We start from the raw sequence: 24,490 nt of genomic DNA, 5'->3' as shown, positions 1-24,490 counted from the left end.
TGATTTAATGCTAAAAGAAAAGGAAATACGTGTTCTCTCATGACCAAACCAGCAGATCTGATGAGGCAATAAGGTACTTTGTGTTAATGAGACTGGTATGCCTTAGTCATGGCAGAGATCTTCCTGGGTGTGAGTACGCTGGGCTGTTGAAGATCATTTGTTACCTGTAATAGCCTGGAATGACGATATGCACGCCAGCGCTGGGCTGACAGATGTTAGAGTTTTTCGGATCATCCATTTTCCGTAGCGTGTCTGTGAAAGGTCCCGTGGCATTGATAACACATTTGGCTCTGACATCAAATTCCTGCCCTATGAAAGAAAACAGCATCCATCATTCAGCCCCATTCATCTCTGCCCACTTTGACGTTTGGGATTATTAATTTATTAGTGAACACATCTCTGTAATAGACTTGCTTTTGCTAGTCTATATATGACTTCACTAGCCTGTAATTAATAAGGACCAGATAAAACTAATTTCCGTTATGTGTCCAAGTATGTAGTGAGATCTTGATCTGTCTGGGTCACTTTAGAAAGTGTTTATCAAAGTGCCATTTAATTACAATTTTTTCACAAAATATTGTTTTCTTCAAAAACCAAAAGAGATAGTATTCCCTTGAATTTACAGGTACTATCTTAAAAACACCAACTTTGCCTGAAATAAATTACTCTCATGCACATTACTCACTGTCATCGTAAATCAGAAACTAGCTGTACTGCTCTCAATAAAAACAAAATATTCATGAAGAATTCATATAATACCTTGACTAATCATTAATATTTTTTTAATATGTATCATTAATGCTGATTATTTTAATGTATATTAATAGATTCATGTATCTCTTATCAATCTGGAAAGCATTTAAGGTTCTATACTTAAAAAACATCAGGGGGCAGTCATGTACAGAGATCAAAAAAATCATGGTTATTCATGAAATTTTGAGAACAATTTCTTTAAGAGCCAGAGTTATTTTTTTTAAAGCCATTCATGCTCATGACATTTAAAAGGTAAGTAAGGCCATTTTCAGTACGCTAATTTGGTAATACATTGCTACCAGATCTTAAGGACCTAACACACCATAAAAGGCTTATAAAATATTAAAGCTTAACATTCTAACGCTATGACTGTGTGAAGAAAAGCACTGATTAACAGGAACCTGAAGTACTAAAACTGTGCAATGCTCAGCAAGAGACCTTCATCCCTGTACCTGTTATAACATCTCTGCATCGTGCTCCACAGACCCGCTCCTTTCCACTTTCAGGATCTGTCTCCTTTAGTAGGCGTACTACTTCAGTGTAATTGGCAATGGCAGCACCATACCTGGCAGCAGTAAGGGCGACGGCGAGGTTCATTCGTGCATCATTGTGCTGTCCTGCAGCAGGGGACAAAACCAAAGAGAGGACGTGAGTCACCTCCAGCCAGTGACTGGTGGTATGGAAGTGTGTCGGAACCGATATGTCACATCTGTCCCTGTCACATTGCATATACATGATGGTTGGTCTGGTCTAATAAGAAACACATTTAAAGATACAGCAGCTCTTTGGCCTGTGTAGTCTCCTTTGAAAGACGACTTCTCCTGGAATGCTGAAAAACACAGGCTTTAGTAGTGAAAAGCAGAAAGAGTCCAGAATTAACCATTTGGTCTGTCGTAAGCTTTTTTTTTCCCTGTCTACATTGTGTAATATGACATGTTACAGAAATATAACCTCCAATGGCCTGCTCTTCTGGACAGTCAACAAAGTTGCTGAGAGCAAACAGCAATTAGAAGCATCTTAATCGGTGACCTGGCGAGAAGAATTCTATACGATTGCTAAAGAAAAGAAGAAAAGAAACACCTTTAAGCACTGTGTCCATTAAAAGTAGTTACCTATGATGCTCAACAACACTTTTTTGGGCAGTTTACTCTTAAAAATATATATGACAATATTCATGTATTGCTACAGTACTTAAAATACTCGCATGAAACCAGTTTAATAAAAGAAAATCTTGTATAGAGATTTATGGATTAATCCTTTAGCAGCTTTAAAATACCAGAAATCTATTCTCAAAGTCGGGAGGTCATAAGTTTTGTAATTTAAATTAAAGGGTTTAAAAGGTGACAAATGAACAAAGCCTGGTTTCATTAGGAAGTGATTCTTATGTACATCATTAAAGATTTATTGCTGGAAAATCCCTGGTTAAAGAGAACTGAGAATAGAGATGATTAATCACTTTTAATGTTGGTGTCTTGAGAGACTTCTTCTATTTATTATTGCCAGAGAAGTTCAAACCCTGAGTGTTGGCTGGGAGGGAAATGGTTCTGCATTGCAGGAGAACACGTTCTATGTGCCCTGAATTTGTAACAACTAGGGGCTAGGTAACTGGTGGGATGGTTAATGCTACAACATGCTGGAAGCAACTCTGCAAGCCAAAGAAACAGATTTAAAGGCCACATTTTAGAATTAATTATGTACAGAAGTATATCTTCTGCCATAGTATGTTATGGTGCATGCACAGTCATTGTATTAAATGTATCTTAATATAATCCTCACGTTCTGGGTTGAGAAACTCACACTTGCAAGTTTTTTTGATAATCCAAGCTTGTGTTTGTTATGCATGGTTGGAAAGTATGCCCAGCCTTGAAAGGGGTGGTTCAACACCAACCAATACCTACTGCGATGATAGACGATGATGTTTGTATCGTGAATTTAGTAAAGTTGTTTCTGCTTTAAAACAAGACGAAAGACCTGGAGGTTTTTAGGTATAATGAGTATTTAAAATAATGCTTTGATCAACCAAAATAAAAACATACCACTCTCAGTGGTATTCTCATTTCTCAGTTGAAAACTATCATGTCATAGCCATTGTATGACTTGTAGATGGTCTCTGAATTGCTGAAAACAAAACTGAGAAATGTAAGATTGTAAAATTGTGCTTTCATTAAGAAAACACTTTTCATTATTTTTATTATTGTTTGTTGCTTCTATGATTGTTTTGTATTATTAGTACTATTAATAATAGATGATAATAATAACAATGTATTATCATCATTATCATTATTATTATACAGCAGTGAACTAACACACAAAACACAGCATCAGTGAGCAAAGCCAATTTAATATATGACTCCCTGGAGGTGAATGCAGTTCACAGTCTTGCCCCCACCCCAACCTCAAACATAATCCCCAGTTCCTGGAGGTAAAAAATGCACTGAAGTGAGAAAAATTCTGCAGCAGGACAAAATGCTCCAAAATGACAGGGACAATAATGACAATGAATTTCATGTCTCCCAGTCATGAGCTGGAAATGCTTGACTGGGCTGACTTGTCCAATTAAATTGTTGCAGGTACAGCAGGAGATGCAGTTATCATCTGTATGCTTCTGGGAATTACTCCTCTGGCTAAAGAAGGCTGGAAAACACAAAGGACTTCTGTTTTCACAAAGAATAACAAGCGTCTTGCGTTCTTTCAATGATATATCTATATCCCTGGGTGCTGAAAAATAATCTATCATTTTAAATATGTGCTCAAAACCTGAAACTGTTATGAAAATACCACATTAAATGAAAGGCAAGGCATCAGTAAGGATCTACTTTATGTACTAACACAGAAAATGATATTTTTGGCACTACTACATAATCTAAGGGTATGAATGCAGACATGTCTAGAAACTGAAATCGTTTTAACATGATGGCTTGAAAAGTCCTTAGAGAAATGAACTCATGCAGTCAAGCCCAATCTCTAATATAGAAGGTCACATCCTAAAATGTCATAGCAATGAATTGTTCTTGATTGAATAATTGGAAAGAAAAGAAATGACATCCTAAACGCATGTTAGGAAAAAAAAAACATTAGAATACTAAATATTTCATTTATCAGTCATTAGGTTTGTTTTGTCTTTTTGGTTTTACCACCAAACATTTTGATATCAGTTTTATTAAAACCCCTCGAGGAAAGGTTATAGGAAGATGTCTTGGCGTAGAGAAAAAAAACATTTTGAAATACCATAAATTCTTTCTTTAGTTTCCGTATAATGCCTCTTTTCCAGTTTTACTTCTGCTACATGAGTAAACCTGACAGATCACTGCTCAGATTGCAGCCGCATTCCCTTAAAAATATGTTGCCTTTTTGCTGTACAAGAGAATCCAGATATCAACAAATGCTAAATGAAGTCTGACATATACCCCTAAGAAACAAAGTTGTGAGTTTGCAGCTACAAAGGAAACCTTGAGTAAACAGGACATGCTATGTACACCCAGGCTAACAAGCAACATATGCTTTGTTTTTCTGATGCCAAGACAGAGCACAATTAGCCTGCAGAAAGAAATACTCCAGGACTCGTTTAGATTAAATACCCAGTGGCTATTTTCTGTTTTAAATCAACAAAAATTATGCTGTTTGTTATTTGTTTGCACTGACATAGTCAGTGAGTACACCACAGTGTGAGGCAGGAGATACATTTTCATAAGAGAAAGTCATTATTGAGTCATATTTGAAGAGCACAAATATTCTATAATACAAATTAAGTACACTTTTAATTTCTTGTTGTAACTAAATTTATTAAATTATATTATAGACATTAAATTCAATATTAATTTTTACTAGATTTTTTTTATCACATATCCCTATAGTCTGTGGTGTTTTATACCTCATATCTTCAGCAACAATTCATTCTTTTAAAATTACAAATGAAGAACTGCAGCACAAAGTGATGAAAATTGAGTACATCTCTGAACTCGAAGAAGTGATTCACTTGCAACAAACTTTTAAGATCTACAGTACTAAACACTAAGTAAGCTATGGACCTGATTTATTCAATCAGTGAAGACTGCTTACAGTACATCATTCTTCGGGTATTTAAATATAAAAACAAGATAAACCAGTGCATACGATAATAGATTAAAAATTACAATGCTTCTGCATGCACATTTCTGAAAAATAAACAACAGATTTTGGTTATGGCTTATGCTTTTGGCATAATTTTGTTAAATCGATCATTCATGACTGACTGTGATATACTCTAGCCTAGCGACTTTGTTGCATAAGCGCTAAATCATCTCATTAGTGATAGAATTCATAGGGCATAGATAACAAGACGATTGAATCTGTTGAATGCCAAGCCTGGTGAAAAGTGAGAGAGAAAAACACAGAAAAGAACCAACATTCCCCTGCTTATCAAGAGAGAGTGTCTTTGTGGCAACTGGATGTTAGAGGCTGGAATACAGCACACAGTCATTCGCTGTCTGGGTTGCTCACAGCCAGCAATTTCTAACCTAATTTCTAAATTTCTGAGAAGCTAACAATTACAAGCCATGACTTGGGGAAACCAAAAGTCATGACATCTCACCCATATCAACGAGGAAGTCCAAGTGTAACAGACTATACAAGACTTTAACGGTTTCTAAAATTGCAGCAAAGCTCCTCTCGCAGTTAATTGATGGCAACCAGATTGAACTGTACTACATTGCTCAGGTCCAGACCTCACTCGCTTTCTTTCCTGCATGCTCATCCTCACATGCACCGTTCCAGCAGGACACCGCGCGAACTCATGTTTCACTTTCAGAAAACGGGTTTTCCGTGGGACGAGAATGTGACAGTTGTGCTGTGAATGCCCCACTTGCCACTGAACATCTGTGGGTTGATCTGAGATGAGGAGTGGCACCTAAGGGACCCATGACCACCGAACGGGCACATGCTTGTCCAGTCTCTATGACAGGAATTCCACCAGGCAGCTTCTGCAACCCGGTGCAAAGATGCGTCACAAATGTGAAATTTGTATTTCTTCCAACAGCGATAATGCAGACTAAGAAACTGCAGCTTGCAGAGCTGACAACCAGGATGATGCCAATAGTTAATCCGCATAATCAATTTAGCTATGAAATGTCTGTTCAACCTGAACTGAATAAGTGGTTATTGAAAGTGATGCGCTGTTTGTTCAATAAAATGGCAGTGTGTCTGCTACAATCAACATTTTCCTGATAATAACCTTGTGAATTTGTTACAAGCAGTTATAAGCAATGCGTCTTCTAATATTTATACATTACAGATAATAATAATAATAATAATAATAATAATAATAATAATAATAATCAATAACAACTGCAGCAGCATCTTACCATCATAGTAAACAATTGCTCCCACAAGTTCATCTTTCTTCAGCATTGGAAAAAGTTCTAGAGCTTTGGTCTTGCTGAGGACATAGCTACTCTTCAAGCATTCAGTTCCAGCCACCAGGTCATACATCTTTATTCCAAACCAAAAGTACGGCAGCTGCCACCATCTGAGAAATTCACAGGGATGTTAGAAAATCAATATGTATTTCTGGATGTGGCTATTGCAATTCCAATGGAATCCTAGGATTGTACAGAATTATGTGATGTCCCTAAGAATCCTGGGGGCTCACAGCTGTCTGGTTTTGAGGCAACCCCCCTGCCTCTTTCACCCCTAAAGCTTGGATTTAAAACACAGAAAACACAGGCCTAACATATGATTGAAAGAAAACTAATTGTGAGAAACATACAGGCTAGTGGGGAAAATATCTTCAATATAAAATACTTGTATAAAATACATTAAAAAGACCCTTCTACTCATTCAAGTCCCTATGTTATACAGGCATGCAAATGTTACTGTGCACAACAATATCACCTTCATATGTAAGCACTCTAGGCAATAATCTTCAAATTCACGCCAAGTGAACAACTGAGACTTAAAACAGTAAGTGGATCCACAAACAGTCAGCCTGTGTCCCACTCTAGTGTGAGGTTGCTGGCTGGATGGGAAACAAGACCCCCCTGCACATCACCGTTCAAAGCTTTACGCTACCTTCAATAATTACACACACCTGCATACAGCTTTAAATACCAGACAAGGTTTGTAAATGTCATGTGCAATTAGAGCTTATAATATAAGCTGGAGTAACTCAAATCAAGCCTCGTAGTTCATCCAAGGTGAAGGCAGAGGCAGAAATGGCAGAAAGGGAGACTCCTGTTGCACAGAAACTTAGAACATTCCACATTTTACTATAACCTCCAGTGTACTAGGAAGTTTGATTTTTGAGATTTTCGAAAGTTTAATGAGGTTTACCTGAACCTGAGATATACCAGAGGTGCGTAACATATCATAATTAAGTCCGAAATGTTATGCAATTCAATCTTGTTATTCAGACTTTCTTTTCTTTTACTTCTTGAGGTTCAAGTTAATGTGTGATGTGATCAATGGTTCTACATTATATTTCTTACTTGTACACAGGAAGCATTATAGGTAAAGGCGATGACAAATGTGGAGCAATTTCCAGCAGATTTGAACGTTCATGCAGGGCTTCTTTAACCATCATATACTGGAAAAAAGAACAACAAAATATATTTAAAAATATATTGATGTATGTAATATACGCACTCAATATATAAAATGTCTATAGCATATTAAGAAATCTAGATGTTAATTGGTAAATGGCAATATTGAAGATAAATTAAACATTTGAAAGTTATTCTTGTTCTTGGTGGCTTGGTCCTAATTACTTAATTAGACTAAATACTTGCTTAATTGAACCAATTTCTTTTAAAAAGTAGCTGGTCTTAATATTAAAGATACAAATAAAACCTGCACTATTCCCAACATAAAGGACTAGAGCTGTTTGCCACCACATTTAAATAAGCTTGAAATATTATTCAAAACATTTTTATTTTTATTATGCACATACAGTATGTAGATCTGCCTTAAATTAGGTTAACATGCACTATTGAAGACTTACACTTCAAGTTGTTGCTAACAAAATATCCTTTGACAGAACATAATAAAGTCAAACTAGACTTGTGACTTTGACAGCAAATGCCACTTTTTATTGTAATCATTTACTTTTCATTACTTATTCAGACAGTTGGTGTGCAAAGCACACCATTTATTACATATTTGCTGACTTAGCAAATGTTGTATACCATGTTATTGCACTAATTGGCTTGCTCAAAATCTCCACCTAAAGACCTAAACATGTTTATACAGTGAGGAGTAAGACAAAAAAAGGAACCTCCATGCTTAAAATAATGTGTTTCTTAAAGAAATCTGAGATCTCCAGCAAATTACCATGTTAGCTTGAATGGGATTTAGCAAAAAACAGAAAAAAATGAACTAATCCTCAGAAGATTTATCTTTTTTAGTCAATAAAATGCATCTTTTAAAAAATCTCTGAAAATAAGGTATCTTTCCTTTAGTGCAAAATGCAAGTACTGGATGTGCACATACTACCAGATCTAGAAATAATGTATTAATTAATAAAGAATCTCTCTAATGTTTAAGTGTAGAAAAATTTATACAAAAATAAAAAGTCACATATTAGAAATACCTAATTTCAATCAGAGACATTAGAATGGTCCCAAAGAATTAATGCATTTCCATTAAGCTGTGAACTATCCGAATCGCTACAGTTTTAAAACCGAATCACTCTACTGTATATGGAAGAGGAAGTCAACTGAGCTGGAATGAAAAATGAATGCAAAAGAAAATAAAACAATATGACCAGATGGATCAGGAATTTTACTGATAAGTGTCAACTATGCAGAAAAATGAAGCATTTACCTGTTCATAATCTAATTTCATAATGGCTTTCTGTAGATATCTTACTCCTCCGTGAATGAGTTTGGTGCTCCTGCTGCTTGTGCCTGATGAGAAATCATCTCTCTCCACCAGGGCAGTTTTAAGATCTAAAGGGAACCCAAAAAAAAACATCAACAACAGTCTAATGTTAAGTGTCCTCATGACCAGATCGTTCAAAACACATCAGATATCACTTTTATATAAGCCTCCACTATATAGAGTTTTCTGAAAAGATATGCATTGAAAAATATCAAGACATAAATATTCAGATGAGGGAGAATTGGCCTTCACAATGCCTTCTTAAAACACAAAATTATGCTGATGGTATTTTCACTGAAACAATTATGAGAAAAACATTATCGCCAAATCATGGTGGACAAAAATGCTGCTGCTAATTCACAGGTAGTGGAATGCTTTAGTTACATTTGGATAAGTGCAATCAATCAAACAATATTTAGCACAGGGGTAAAATTAAACTAGAACAGTTAATTATTACAAGCCTGTGACATCCATTAGAGTTATTCTTAAAAAAAAGGCTTGGTTGTTTAAAATTAATGTTTTATTTAAAATGTTCTTTAACATTAAATGTTTACAACTCCAACTCAGCCTGTAACCCCACTGAAGCTCCCCTTTATTAATCTGAATTTTTGAAGGGAAACTGTTAGTTTTTTGTAATGAGGGGGGGAGTCAAATTACCCTAACATTTTTTAACATTGAAAATGTTACACATTGTCTCATTTATCCTTCCTCTATTAGAAGCTGCACTGGTTCCCCAGTGGATCCAAACCCACAAATCCCAATTTTGAAAAGAATAAAGAAAAAATAAATGTGGATTAGGAGCAGGGGGGTGAGAGGATCCAACTCCCCACTGCTGCGCCATGAGAAAGTTGAACTGGATAAAAGAAAAACAAGATTACAGAAACCCCTAACCAGCACCATAGCTAATTGATTAATAATGTACTGTAATAGGAGCAGCAAGAAGAAGCTCTCATTGGGGAACAAGTGTGTCGTCTTTTAGATCCGGTGGCTGGGCTCCACCCGTTGTTCGTTCTGCTCACTAATTCCTTGAGTCTGACGTTCCTGCATCCCAACCACAGCTTCCTACTGCTGCCGCTTGAAGGCAAACCCACAGGGAGGCCTTCAGAGGCCGCTTCTGCACAGCCGAACAAGGTTACGCAACATCGGCATGGAAAATAACGGCCAGCCTCTGCACGGGGGAACTGAGAAAACAAGTAACTCCCATGCGAAATGTGTTTAAAAATGGCATGCTGCCATTCCAGTAATCAATTCCAGAAAAGGAATTAATTAATAACACTCATGGATGACTGCAGTATATAAATTGTCCATGATGCTGAATGCAATGTATAAAAAATCCATTTTTGTCAATAACAAAAATGATGTATTTCAATATATTCATTATATCTGGAACGGGAAATGGACCTTTGTCTACAATTGTGAGAAGGTTATTTTATTGAAAAACGCTCTATTTTAGAAGTAAATCTACATTTTTTTACCAACTAAAACATGAATAATTCCCTCCGATGGTAAAGTAACCACTGCCACAAGGGACAACCAGACAATATGGCTGCCTGCGCCACTGTTTGTTAACAGCTACCATACTACTGCAGCAAAAGAACTCCTCCAAAACACAGTAGAGAATTAAACATGTGGAAATGAGGAACCTGAACTTACTTCGAGTAACAGCATCTAAGGCACAGCCTGAGCCAGTTGCTCCTCCTCCAACAATCAGCACGTCAAACTCTTTTGTGGTCTTGAGGGCCATCAGCTGAGCTTCTCTTGAAGGCAACTCATCATGGTGGTACATTCCAATTGGCTCTGCGGCTTTCACGTAGGACAGTCGGCTCTAAACAATTCAAACACACCACCTATTCATCAGTTTCATTACCACACACTGTACCTTGGGGGGACGGTGTACTAATGAAGGCATGAAGCACTATGCATACGTCTTAGTATTCTTTATGATCGATTTTGAAGTTAGACATACATCACAACTACGTTTTTTTTTAAATGTCAGAGATTGGCAGAAAATAAATCAAATTTTAATTCATGTTAGTTCCTTGTAAATAGTGTTTATAAAAATGTTCTGAAAACGTGTATGTTAAAATTTTGTTCTGCGCTGAAGGCACTTGTGAGATGGTAACGTTTTGAATATGAGATTCTGTTTTCTTGTTTGTATTATGATTTTAAGGCCTGTAGGATATGTATAGTATTTTTAAATACAGTAGTATATATTTATTTTAGAAGTAGAAGACTATTTAGATGGACTTTTGCCGTAAAATTTATGTTACAGGTCTCAATGTATAATATATTAAAGGAAGAGGGGTTTAACCAAATTTTGCATTCAAACTCACAAATTGGTTAATTAAACTTTACTGTAACTGTAAACTTTACTAGGACTAATGTTTATAGTACACAAACACTAAAATATAATTGTAGGACTTCAGTCAATTTAACTTTTAAAATCTCTCCTCTCATTGTCTGTTCAGTACAATACATCAATTTTCAAATGTATGTAAGAAAAGGTAGAACTAAAAAAAAATCTATTTATATCCTTGGTAAAGCATAAAATCTGCGCTGATTTAGAGAAAAAACAACTGAAAAACAAAATGTGTTTATAAGAATTTCAATAATAATGAAACATTTTATTCATTTTGTATTTCGCATTCATTCTAAATGATTACATCAATCTTCTCCAAGCTCATGCTCCATTAGACTTGCAAATCTGTGAATGAACCTAGACATTTGCAATTTAGACTGTAACAGCAAACAAGATCTAATAATTAGTGTCTATTTCTAAAGATGTGCATATTTAAACACCGCTGACAATTAAGAACCAGGTTGTCCTGCAATCATGTAAAATATATGAGTGCGATCCTGGATTTCATGCAAATTATTAGTACACTCTGCAGAAAACTTTTCGGCAAGGTTGCTACTGCAGCCTTTCCAGTAAGGTGTATTAAAAATACACGTACACAATTATTTGTCAGTCTGGTATTAGAAAATTAGTTACTATGCGGCAGAAAGGTTGAGTAAGAGTCTGACATGCATCCACTGATATAGTTTGGCTTACCCCTGTAGGCTTCAGCAAGACGACGCAATGAGGTGACAAAAACAAAGAAGATTTACCATTAGCAATCATCATACAGTCACAGTTCTATATGCGGAAAATGAATGCCAATGAAAATTAGAAAACAAGATGGAATTGATTTTTCACATGCTATCTATAATGATATGACAACTGCACAGCCTCCTGTTCTTTTTTAACTGTAAAGCTCATATTGGTGAAATACTAAAAATGTCATTTTCCCTTTATATTCTCTAACAGAAAACTATGAATAACATTTTCTTCTTAATGACATCCCCAATTCATTGTGGAAATAATGCCAAATAAAAATAAACATATTTTCTTCAATTATCCAAATGGAAATATTTAAAAAATGTCCGTTAATTAAAAGTTACAGCGTTTCCATTCCTTTCATACAGCTTAAAAGTATTAAAATAAGGATCCCCGTATTTAGAACTAGACCTGTTCATTTCACCATTAATGCTAATTTACTCAAAAATATCTTTCTATGTATGTTTCTAATACATAATAAACAAATGCATCTCTACAGCAAACATATCCTAAAATATTATTATTTAAAATGCTTGTCCTACACATATTATATTTAAACTGAAAATAAACAGAGGAATCCAGTTGCATTTTACAGTGTTGTCTACTGAACATGCTCATTAGTGTTGGTTCCTTTATGTGTCTGCTAATAATATTGTATACAGGATATGTGGTACCTTGTACTTTATATTGTAAAATTTAATAAATTTGTAAATTGCATGCTAAAGCAATTTGTGGTATGTATTTTTGTATATATTAAGTTGCAGAACATTTTGATAGAAACCATACAGCATTTTTGACGACTCAAAAATCTGATGACTTTGAACATTATTCTACTGCAACAAGCACGAGACAAGCAATCCATATATAGAGCACAAAAAAAGCCAAGCCTGCTTTCCCAATTAAACTGTAAAAGTATTTGCTTGACATGCTAACATACATGATTCAGCCAGAATTCCTCTGGGAGCTCCACACTTCTTGAAGGCTGAAGCAGTAACCTGTGACCTCAGTGACAGGTGTTACATGTCTGACATTGGCTGTTGTGCTATTTTTCAATTTGCACCGCAAGCGCTATGGTCTGTATTTGGTCAAATATTTCCATGCAATCCACTAGGGTAAAAACCCTACAGGCTGACATCTCTCATCCACAAACAAGGTTACTTTCGGGACATAGTCCCACACTCAAATGATTTACACGCATGTCAGTACAGAAACCACCATTCACTATTAAAGTGAATCAACAGGTTAGAGGCGGGTGATTATTTTTTTTTTGCAACAGATGTAGTGGTAAATAATCCTCCCCATATTGTAACACTCTAAATGCCAAAATATTGTATGGTAAAACGTGAGGATTAGAGAAGAATTGTGTTAATGTTATATTTTTACTGTAATAACATTGTTGAGATTATTTTGATAACAAGCACTGGTTTGTTCACATTTGTATCTCCAAAACACTTCTGTACTAAGCCGCAACTTTTATTATGATGCAGTCACAGTCTTATTTGGTTAGCTGGGTTTCCCCTTACATCTCTATGTATTCCACCATGGGTGGTTTGGTCAAGGCACAGAGCACTCCAGTTCAGTTCACCTCTGTCACGCAGCCCAGTATTGTATTTCATTCCCAGCTGGGCGAAACAAGTCTGCTTGGGCCTGTATACAAAGCAATTCTTTCTCGTGTTTCGTTGCAGTATCAACCAGGACGTGAAACAATACAGAAGAGAGAAAATTGATCTTCAAACTCCAAAGAAAACCTTTTTTTTTCAGAAAAACAATACATCTTTCTTCAGGTTTAATAAACGTACAGTAAGTGCTTTGGAAAATTTGGAAAACATTTTTTTGAACTCGTTAGTGCAGAAATGGTCAGAACACAGACTTAAATACAGTAGGAATATTGTAGCATAGTGAGAAACAATAATAATATCATAATAACACATGGACCTTTCATGATATTTCAAAGCCTCAGGATTATGTTCCGCCTTTGTAAAATAATACTTTATCCTTGATTATGTAGCAAACTAAAAAAACAACTGTAATAACACAAACTATAGTAATGTTGAAAAGTAAAATGTATTAATGTTCGCATGTTTATTTTTTGCCCTGTTGCATCAGTGACTGTCTTAAAAAATACTGTTTATAACTATAACCATTATGCAGTTGAGACACAGGCAAATCTGTTTATGCAAACCTTGCCTATATGAACCAGCTCAGCAACATCTGAGAAAAAGCTGTGGGAAAAAATGGCTTTTGGTAGAGATATTTCTTAAATGACTTATATGCTACATTCTATATATAAGTTAGGGACTTATAACCCTATTGGTGTTTACAAAAACAAACAGAACCAGCAAAATACTGGTGAAGGAGATAGTAAACTAAAAAAATGCCAAAGTATGCCAAAGCAAAACAAAAGCACCTAATTCCACAAAGGCAAAATCAAACAAGCACAGAATGGGGGACATAATAAGAAAGAGAAAGGAAAGTTAAATAACCATTATAGAAATGGAAATGGATATTTAATACCCAACCATTTGTACAGCAAAGTGTTCCAAAACACAGGCTAGAACATTAACTTGCATAAAGTATAACATGAGGTAGGGCTATCTATTAGAGTTCTCTTCACTGCTTAAGAAACTGTCCACTATGCTGCTGAGAGATACTTATGTTTCATGATAGAGAGTTAAAACAAAAGCTGTCAATGAACAATGGTCTGCAAGAGTAATTTAATTTCTCTTGGACTTTACCACTACGTAAAGGAAAACTGCTTGCGTAAATTCCTCAGGCTTCGAGTAGATGGGTAATGGGCACAAGCTGATTTGAGTAATAGGAACTTCAATTTAGGGAACATGAAACATGCACTCACACAAATATCACAGGTTCAGAGGGTAAACAGAATTTCCTTCTTGCTCAAAACAACAAAGGGGAGATCATATAGCTGTAATTCAGTGCACTGCAGTTTGAATCATCCAAGCATCCAAGAATGTTAGGTGATTAACACTTGTATTTGGAAGTAACACTGCCATGTCTGAAAGGCAAACTCTCAGGAATCACAACATGGAAACATGGATTCTTCACCCATATTCATTAGAATTTCTTCTTCATTCAGCCATCCATCAACCCTGCTTCCAAATTGCAGGAGGCTTTGCCTAGGGAAAAGGCCACTTGTCCCTTTTATTCATTTTTAACCAATTGTTTTATTCCTGATTTTGTTTTTAATTTTCAAAGCTCAAATCAAAGTTCAATATGCTCTAATGAACAAGGCCATGAGCCAAAATACATAAAGCGGTCCAACTGTGTTCAAAACACAGTGGTGCTTTTTACCTATTGCAATAAAGGTCAACACAAAAGTAAATGATACTAATTTGTTTTCGTGTTTTGTGTTTTTAATTGTGTAAATTCTAAATTTGGGTTCAATTTGTGGTTCAAATTCCAGGTGAGACACTGCTGTTGTACACTCCAGCAAGCTACTTCACCCAGTACAGACAGTGTATATTTTACAGTACATTTACAGTATATACAGCAAATGTATGTTGCTGTGGTTAAAAGCAGCAGCCAAATAAAAATTAGTTGGAATTAAAATCCCAGTCAGAAAAAAAGACAGTCCAGATGGTGACTGCATAGTAAGGCTCATCTGCTGAAGTGCCTTAACTGATTGAGAAATTAAGTTGCTAATATTTCTAAAAACCAAATTTTCTTATGACTTCAGAGATCTATTAATATGATACCTGCTATTGCTGGGCACCTGGTTGTTTTTTATAGTTGTTTTCCTGTTTCCATTTATGTAAACCTATATTTTATGCACAGACATATGTGCTTCCCCGATCTTTTCCCTACCCTTCCTATACTGCTGGTGGGCAGAAGCAGATTCTTTACATTGGTCAACTGCGAATTATGCTGGTGCTGTCCTGATGAGTGTCCCAAAATAAAGCTACATTAGTAGCTGGATTAGAAATCGGCAAAGCAGCAGATCCAGTTTTGAAGAAAAACCCGCTTCAAAAAACATTTAAAACATTTTAACAAAGCAGAACAAATGTTTTAGATGTCAAGACTTTATGGGTACACAGTCAATAAATCCTAAATGGTCTTCTATATAGTACATTTTTGGATTTACTTGGGAGGCAAACTATTTTTACTATTCTACTAATCTAACACGTACAGTATTATGTACGTCGTTAGATTATACATAGTATTTTTTTTTTTCATTGAAAGTATAGACCTACCTGTTTTTTCTTGTGCTCTGACAGCTGTGCCAAGCCATAAATTGTAGTAAGGGTGCCCCCTCCAATAAGAATCGTTCTTTTTACAGCCTTTTGGAATGCCATATCTTCCCCTGCAAAAAAAAGTATTTTTTTTTCATTCATAGGATACATATCATGAAGTAACACCTTTTCATTAAAACTTTGATAATTGTGAACAATATCCATAGTGCTGTGAACAGAATCTTAGAAGAATGTTCATTAACCTCCGTCAAGTGATCTAAATGACACAGCCTTCATTATCTCAGGAATATTATAAAGAAGAAGGTTAATGTGTCCGTTAACCACAGAAGTTTTAGCATTGCTTAATGAATATAGTCATATTATATCTTATATTTGGATGATTCAAATAGCAGAATGAAATTTCAGACAATAAGTAAAGCAAATAGAGCTAACAAATGTAACACGCTCATGTTTAAACTCATGATAAAGGGAATGTTAAAAATAATTGTCACTAAAACATTTTATATTCAAAATATTAGAACATTATTTTAAACGTACAAGATTTTTCTTTAAAAGTACAATTTTAGATTATAGTACTGTTCTTACTGTATTATATTGTTCTTACTGTAATTGGCATTCTGCCTGTTTGGAAATTAAAGTCACATATAATAATGTCACATCAAACCATCCGTGCTGAGCACAAGTTAAGTGACAGCAGCTGCATGTCATGCTAAAGCTGCTTCTTTCTTCATGGGCAATCTAAAGACAAACTCTGGAAAAGTGCCATCAATGAGTTTATGCGCTTAAAATACAAATCTCAGGGTTGCCCCTTGGCTTTCAATTGGCAGCTGCGCTTTTTAGCACTAAACCAGAGGCTTCTTCGTGTTTTTGGTTGGTGCTGCAGGTACGACATACAGCAGGTTAACATCAGCATGGGCATGGATGTTTTAGCTGTCTGCCAACCACTGAACTAAACCTGTGTATACAGTATCTTTGTACAATCCACCCTGAGTCCTCCCATAAGAAGTAAAAGCAGCACAAAATGCCAAATGCTCACCAAACAGATCTACAGTCATGTTTGAAGCACACTGTTATGTCATATATGTTCCAGAGCATATATGTGCAAGTGCAAAGGGTTATGCTTGAAGTTACACTACTTACATATTAAAACATACTTTCTGTACCAAACAAAAGAGAGCCAACCTCAGGGTCATTCCCCTTGAAATTCACACACAGCAAAGTTTAAAATTCCTAATGAAACTCACAGTCTAATATGGTAGAAATCTCCAAATGCCTATGCAAGCATTGTTCCCAGACACAGATGCTAAAGAAGTCTACATACTTCAAGAGCATGAGGACCTTTACAAACCGCTTTCTCGAAAAATGACGTCAAACAAACTTTGTTTAATGGTGCCAGGATTTTAAAAGAATGACAACAAAAAAAAAATAAGACTTTGCAGGAACAGAAGTTCACAGAAGAAATCCTTCCATCATGCTCATAACGAAAAAAAGAGCCTTGCAGCTTATGCAAAGCTACTGTTAATTCCACCATCCACTCAGGGATTCTTTGGCAGCTATTACAATAACTCAACAGGAATCTCTGCAAATAGACTAAAGTAAGGTATTTCACAATAAGACAAGAAGCAAATGTTTACTTAAGGTCCTTTTTCTATTTGTTAAAGAGTGCATGAAAATATTGCTGAAAAATATGCACAAGTAATATCTCGAAACCCCAAAGTACAGATGTACATCATCTGCACCAAGGAATACTGATACTGTACATAGCCATACTAACTTTGTTTTAAACACTGCTGAGATTTATTTACCAAATATGTATTTTCATTAATATTGGAAGTGAATGTTACTCATACTCTAGAAAAACAATATTCAAAGCATAACTTCCGAACCACATCTTTATTTATGAGGAAAGGCCAAAACAAAGGAGAAGGAATGTATTTTGTGCTCTGCAGCATGTCAATACTTACAGTAAAGTCTAAAGTCTGAGACTATGCTAGTAATCCACTAAAGGATGGATCTTAACTGAAGGACGTGAAAGGAAATGGAAAATTACACACTCCTTTTTGTGTATGGGAAGGCTAAAATGCAGAAATTCAGATTCAGATGATTATATACAGATAATTGTAGTGACATTCACTTTAAAAATCCATCCAAATACTTCTCTTCTATTTTACAATCCAGTTTTTATATCCCTATGTCAAGCATGACAATCACCATTTTTGGAATTGTCCTGCTTTTACAAGAGAAAACCAATCAATAGATTTTCCCCCCAAACGACAGCCATCCTCTCTGAGAATGAAACATGCGTTTTATTAGGTTGCTCGATTTTCAAACTATACAGGGCAATTGATTGCATCTATGTGGTACTCAGGCCACCTGCAGCTTCTGAATAAATTTCTAGAAATATGGAAATATTTCCCAGCCATGAATATGCACATAGTTTGAGATGCCAATGGAGTCATTACTAATGTTGCTGCCAATTACAGTGCAAGTCATGACACTGTGATTCATGCATATTCAACCACTGCTGATATACAGGCCCTGCAGCTACAGCTCATGTCTCCACTTCTCTGTCTTTTTGTATATGTTGTGAACAGGTATCTCCATCTGCCCACAGGAAAAGGTTTCTGCTTTTGAAACAAGGTGTTTAATATAGCACATGTAATTAGCTGTGCAATATCTATCACTATAGCCCTTTTCGTATTGTGATAGTTCACTCACAACATCAATCAGCTTATGTTTTTTTAGGAAATAGTACAAGCACAGCACTAGGATACCGGGAATTTTGCAATTCTAGAAGAACATACTGTATCCTTTTACTTAAATATAGGATTATGGACTTGGGTCTTCTCAACAATCACTTAAAGACCCATGATTTATGTTTGGAAATATAAATCAGGCATTTTATTGAGCTATTTGAATTAATCTAGCTTCCAAGTTATACGTATCAGACATTTAAATAAAGTCAATGTATGTTCATATATTGTATGGGTTGCTTGTTAAAAAATAAATGCACTCACATAGTTTTAGGAAAATAAAACCTGATTTACTACTTTTGTCTACTCATGCAAGATCCCGTCAATATTAATACAAATAAATAATAATACAGTTCCCTTCCCTTTAAAATTAAGAAACAAATTGTAGACCTATAGTGTACATGAAGTAAGCCTACTATAAGCTGACACTATACTGTATGTCGTATACATATAGAGTCCCCCAAATCTGTTCATACCCCTGATAAAATAGGAACAATAAACAACAAATCACAGAAATATTTACAGTTTGGATAAAGTTCTTTGCTTGTTTGATAAATATACAAATGTTATATGGTAATATTAATAGCATTATATAATGAAAGTCATATCTGTTACAGATAATTAATTCACAAATCTAGAAAACACCAGAGTCATATTTATTCACACTCCTGTAGTAAGTATTTTATAAATCATCCTCTGGCAGGTTTTGCACTGACTAGATGCCTCCTGTTGTGTGCTATGAGGTTCTGCCAATGTCAGTGAAAAAACTCATAAACATTCATCCATGCACAACTGTTCTATGTCCTTTAGACACTTTGGTTTCTGTCAATGAACTGCCATTTTAAGTTAGAATCACAAATTGTATTCTATTAAATTGGACAGATGTGTGGAGACAAAGATGGTGAGTCAAGAACATTTATTCTGTTAACCATTCCTTTGTTAATTTGGATATTTGCTTTGGATCATTGTTATACTGGATTGTCTATTTTCGGCCAAGCTTGAATTTAAGAATTAAGTTCTGGCCAAAAAGGCCTTGTACATGTTGGAGTTCAGAATTTGAAATAATCTGACAAGGGCTTCAGGACCCCTAGCTGCAAACCCCCAAAATATAATAGATATCCCATAAAATTTCAGAGAGTAAGTATGATTGTTTTAAGATCACTTTATTAACCATATACCATCTCTTGCATTAGGAATTTGTCTTTTTGCATACCCCAGCTTACGCTCCATGAGACACACAGATGGTGAGAGAAGAGCTTGGGTACAGAGCACAGGGTCAGCTATTTATAAGGCACCCCTGGAGCAGTTGGGGTTAAGGGCCTTGCTCAGGGGCCTCAAAGAATACAATTCCTCTGCCGGCCGTGGAATTTGAACCGACAACCTCCCAGCCACAGGTGCAGATCCTTTGCCATCTCTCCGTTTTCTCATCACAAGTTTCACCTTTTTTCATGCCAATCATAAATCTGATTAGCATGTCCAAAAAAACTCAGTTTTCATGTCTTCTGACCACTGTCATTCAAATGATATCTGGCAAGTTTGCCAAAGATAGGAGCTACACTGACATGAGCCTATGACCTTAACCATGATGATGTATGCTACTACTCAATGTTTTCCCTGTATTACTGTACTTCCTTTTATACCCCAGGGAAACAGTGAATCTTTGGAGGTCACTATATATGCAGTATTCTAACTCACACCAGACCCTGGGAACATACAGTATCACTCTTACATTTAAATTTCTGCATTGGTTTCCAATAAAGTCCTGTATTCAATACAAGTTCTTGTTACTGACTTTTAAAGTTTTAAATAATCTGTCTCCATCATAAATCTCTTTACACTCCCTCCCATAGACTCTGTTCAGATGATGCTGGTTCATTGCTCACTGTACCCAGGACTAAAACTTGGACTACTGGTGACTGTGCTTTGCCTGTCGCTGCTCCATTGTTATGACATGCCCTTTCTCCAGCTCTTCACTTAAAAATCATCATTTTACTAAGACCTATGTCTGATGGTCCTACAGTTTATCCTTTATGTTCATGTTTATTTTTTTTATTTTACTTTTTGTTGAATGTTTTTGTGTTTTTCTTTATCACTATGCACAGAATATTTGGGTTTGGAAAGGTATTTTCTAAATAAAAGCTATTATTATATAGTTCCTGAGGGTTCCTTTGCACTTCTTTGTCTTTGAGTGGCATGGCTGTGTCTTCAGATAAATAGATAAAGAAATCATATTTTTTTCCACTCAATCAATTGTCCAGCATTGCACTGCTAGCTGTTACAATATGTGAGCTAAATGGACCAATAAAGAAAATTTATGTTGCTGCTGCTCTTCAATATGCAGTGGAAACTATCTGATACAAATCAATGTTTTCCAAATAAGTCTCAATTATTTTTATCTGTAATTTAACAGTGTATTTTGTATAAATTACAGAACATTGTGTAGTTCTATAGAGAAACAATCTCTGGCATACACATAATTATTGCATTATCATTTAAGCAGGGTGGGTCACTTAGTGAATCTCCAGTTAATATCTATCTACTATACAGTACATCAGTAACAACATATTGTTACACAAGGTAAATAAAAAGCACAATGTTCAGTGATTTATTATGTTAAGCTATCTATGCAAGCAGGATTCCAACAAAGCTCTTATAAACTTTTACATAAAATAAACTATTGCGATATGCTCTGGGACTTAAATGCAGTGTTTTTTCCATGTACTGTATCCATGGAATGTATTCTTTTATAGTTTCTATGACAACAGTTCCCATCCCATAACCATACCCTTGCTAACAGCAATGAGATCTGTGATAAGAAATATTTTTAGGGGGCCCTACATTTTTACTTCTAAATGTTCCCTAAAGTTACGTTCAATGTAAATGATGCCACAGCAAAGAATATTTAATCTCATTATCAAATGACACATTTCCATTCCAGATTCAATTTATGGCAAAGCTGTTAAGATTTTTCAGCATTAACATAAACCACATCCACCCCCCAAAAAAAAGGTGTGCAAAGTTATTTGTTTAATTTAAGGAGCTACAGACAATCCTATTGGAGTAAATGGATCCATTTAGATCTTTACTTCGCTTTCACACTGCTTCATAGTGAGATGACAATCTGGCCACATGGGTATGGTCGTTCGTCACCCTGAGTGAGAGCTGCTGTAAGGGCAGCGAAGATGCAGTGAATAATAATCATCATCCTTACAATTATATAGCACTATTCTGGACACTCCACTCAAAGCTCTTTAGAGGTAATGGGGACTGCCCTCCTCCAGCATCCACCTGCATGATACAACAGCAGCCACAGTGCGCCAGTACACTCACCACACACCAGCTATCAGTGGAGGAGAACAGAGTAATTAAGCCAATTCATAGATAGGGATTATTAGGAGGCCATGATTGGTAAAGGCCAATGGGAAATTTGGCCAGGACACCAGGGTTACACCCCTACTCTTTTCGAGAAACACCCTGGGATTTTTAATTACCACAGAAAGTCAGGACCTCATTGTAAACTCCATTTAATAATTTACCCAAAATAGATACCACAGAGAGCAAGCATTCTCCTACAAAGGGTTCCTGGCAAAACAAAGGCAGTTAAATGTGTCCACAAACAATCAAAACATACTATTAAATGAGTGGCAACAATAAGCTACTACAGTTATTAAATAATGAGTTCCAAAATTGTCAGTGTGCGGACAGTTGTTTTCCGCAGGGCCAAGATACATAATACCTAAACACAACTCTTCAGCAAGTGTAGGGAGCCCCTTTGCAGATTTGTAGTTATTCCTTTATTTTACTGGGTAAGCCAGACAAAAACAAATTCTTACTGACAATGACAACTGTTTATACAACAAGGCATTTACTTGGAACAGCCTGCATAAAGTGCTCTGCTAAACTAGAATCGTCTTGGAAAACAGATTTGAACCATTGACCCTCCAAGCTAGAGTGCAGAGGCCTGACCACTGTTCCACTGTGCCTTTTTGATTATAACTCAAATGGTTTTACTGATCTCACTATTACCAAAGACCACTAGTGGGCCCTAAGCAAACAAAAACATTGCTCCTCACCACTGTAATACAAATACATTTTTAATTCCTACAAATGCATGGGCACCAGTACAGTATGGAGATTATTTAACACTGATGATGGAATATGAATCTAGCAGAATTGCCTTAAAACACCTTTGACTCTCCGAGTTGAAATATACAGTTGGACCTGAGCTCAAGTGCTTAAGCATTATATTTTTTATATCCAAAATTAAACCTCGGACTGTACTTGTGAAACTATTTTAAAGCATCTTATTTAAGACAACACTGTAATTGGTATATATGCCTGAGGCATTATTAGGTCATCCTAAAAGCAAGATGCTTTGTATTTAAACATTTCTTGGTACAACACCATTATCTACAGTGTCAAAATGTGTATGAAATATTGACAAAAGTACAGTTTTCTCTCCCCTAGGCCAGTAAAAACGACTGTACCTTTGGTATAAATACTAAAGCCAATAAAATAAGATGATGCTGTACGAGTTATATATCCGCTGTGAAAATGTAGGAGGACACATAATGAAAAATGAGACAGTGATATTACTCCCCAGCTCTCCAAACAGCCCAAATTAGAGTTGAACATGCTAAAATCAAAATATAGGTCCGTTAGCATGAGGCATCTGAGGCCAGAGGGAGCAATAACTACAAAAATCTTTTTAGAAGTTGTAACAATCTCATTTTACACAGGGACTGTTTTATAAATCTTTTTATATACACAAAACAAATACATAGAAAATGTCTAGCCATATTTACTGAATCTTTAATGAGTGAACTGGGCATGTCTCACTATGATATACAGTACAGGCAGATTGGTCAGGCTAATCCATTATATTTACTCTCCTAGCACAATGCTCATCCGAGCAAATTACACAATATACAGTACACATTTGTTTCTTGGAAGATTATTATCTGAAATGATGGTAATGGAGAGAAGAGGAGATACTATGACCAATGTTGAGGAGACAAATGGAGGAAAACTGAAACTGAAAGTTGATGGCTTTAAATACCTTGGATCAAAACTGGTAAAGGGAGGAGAAACACTGGAGGCAGTAAAACAAAGAGTGAAAGCTGGATGGAACAAGTGGAGAGAAATAACTGGAATAATCTGTGACAGGAAAATTCCTAGAAAGTTAAAGTGCAAAATGTACAAGACTGTGATTAGACCTGTACTACTATATGGAGCTGAATGCTTGGCAGTTGGAAAGAGGGAAGAGAATTTGATGAGAAGAACTGAAATGAGGATGTTGAGATGGATTCTGCAGATTTCAATGAAGGATAAGATCAGAAATGAAGAAATCCGTAGACGATGTAGGGTGGTGGATGTGGTTGAGAAGATGCGAGAGGCGAGGTGACGGTGGTATGGACATATCATGAGGAGGGACGTTGAGGAAGTAACAAAGAGGATAATGGAATTTGAGGTGGAAGGTAACAGAGGAAGAGGCAGGCCTAGAAAGAGATGGATAGATACATCTATTTCACAGGGGAGTAAGAGCCTTATCCAGCAAACAACAGGCCCAAGGCAGGGTATACACTGGACAGAACACCAGTCCATCACAGACCACATACAGATACACACACTCCCACCAGGCAATGTTTTCCTAGAAGCCAATTAACCTACTAGTACGTCTTTGGTTTGTGGCAGGAAACCGGAGCACACAGAGAAAACCCATGCAAACACAGGGAGAACATCCAAACTCCATGCAGACAGCACTCCAGGGCGCCAGAGCTGCAAGGCAGCAGTGCTAATCCCTGCACCACCATGCCACAACTACC

The 24,490-nt window shown here is 36.0% G+C and overlaps 1 protein-coding gene across 2 annotated transcripts in view; it reads right to left on the bottom strand.

Annotated features, from left to right (window-relative positions):
• gpd2 (glycerol-3-phosphate dehydrogenase 2 (mitochondrial)) overlaps positions 1-24,490 on the bottom strand; it is a 46,410-nt gene that overhangs the window by 19,285 nt on the left and 2,635 nt on the right. The window contains exons 2-8 of one of the 2 annotated variants that reach the window (XM_006636430.3): positions 15,913-16,022; positions 10,258-10,429; positions 8,548-8,672; positions 7,215-7,312; positions 6,093-6,256; positions 1,206-1,370; positions 165-309 (exon numbers count right to left, since the gene is read on the bottom strand). In XM_006636430.3, coding sequence (XP_006636493.1) covers positions 165-309; positions 1,206-1,370; positions 6,093-6,256; positions 7,215-7,312; positions 8,548-8,672; positions 10,258-10,429; positions 15,913-16,014 — 971 coding nt within the window. In that variant the 5' untranslated portion in view covers positions 16,015-16,022. Of the gene's footprint in view, positions 1-164; positions 310-1,205; positions 1,371-6,092; positions 6,257-7,214; positions 7,313-8,547; positions 8,673-10,257; positions 10,430-11,656; positions 11,741-15,912; positions 16,023-24,490 lie in introns of those variants that run through there. The other variant, XM_069196460.1, reaches the window with a different exon arrangement.

Source organism: Lepisosteus oculatus, chromosome 12 (assembly GCF_040954835.1).
Source record: "Lepisosteus oculatus isolate fLepOcu1 chromosome 12, fLepOcu1.hap2, whole genome shotgun sequence".
Taxonomy (NCBI): Eukaryota; Metazoa; Chordata; class Actinopteri; order Semionotiformes; family Lepisosteidae; genus Lepisosteus; species Lepisosteus oculatus.
The sequence above is the reverse complement of the archived record's forward strand: the minus strand, read 5'-3'. Positions and strand labels throughout refer to the sequence as shown.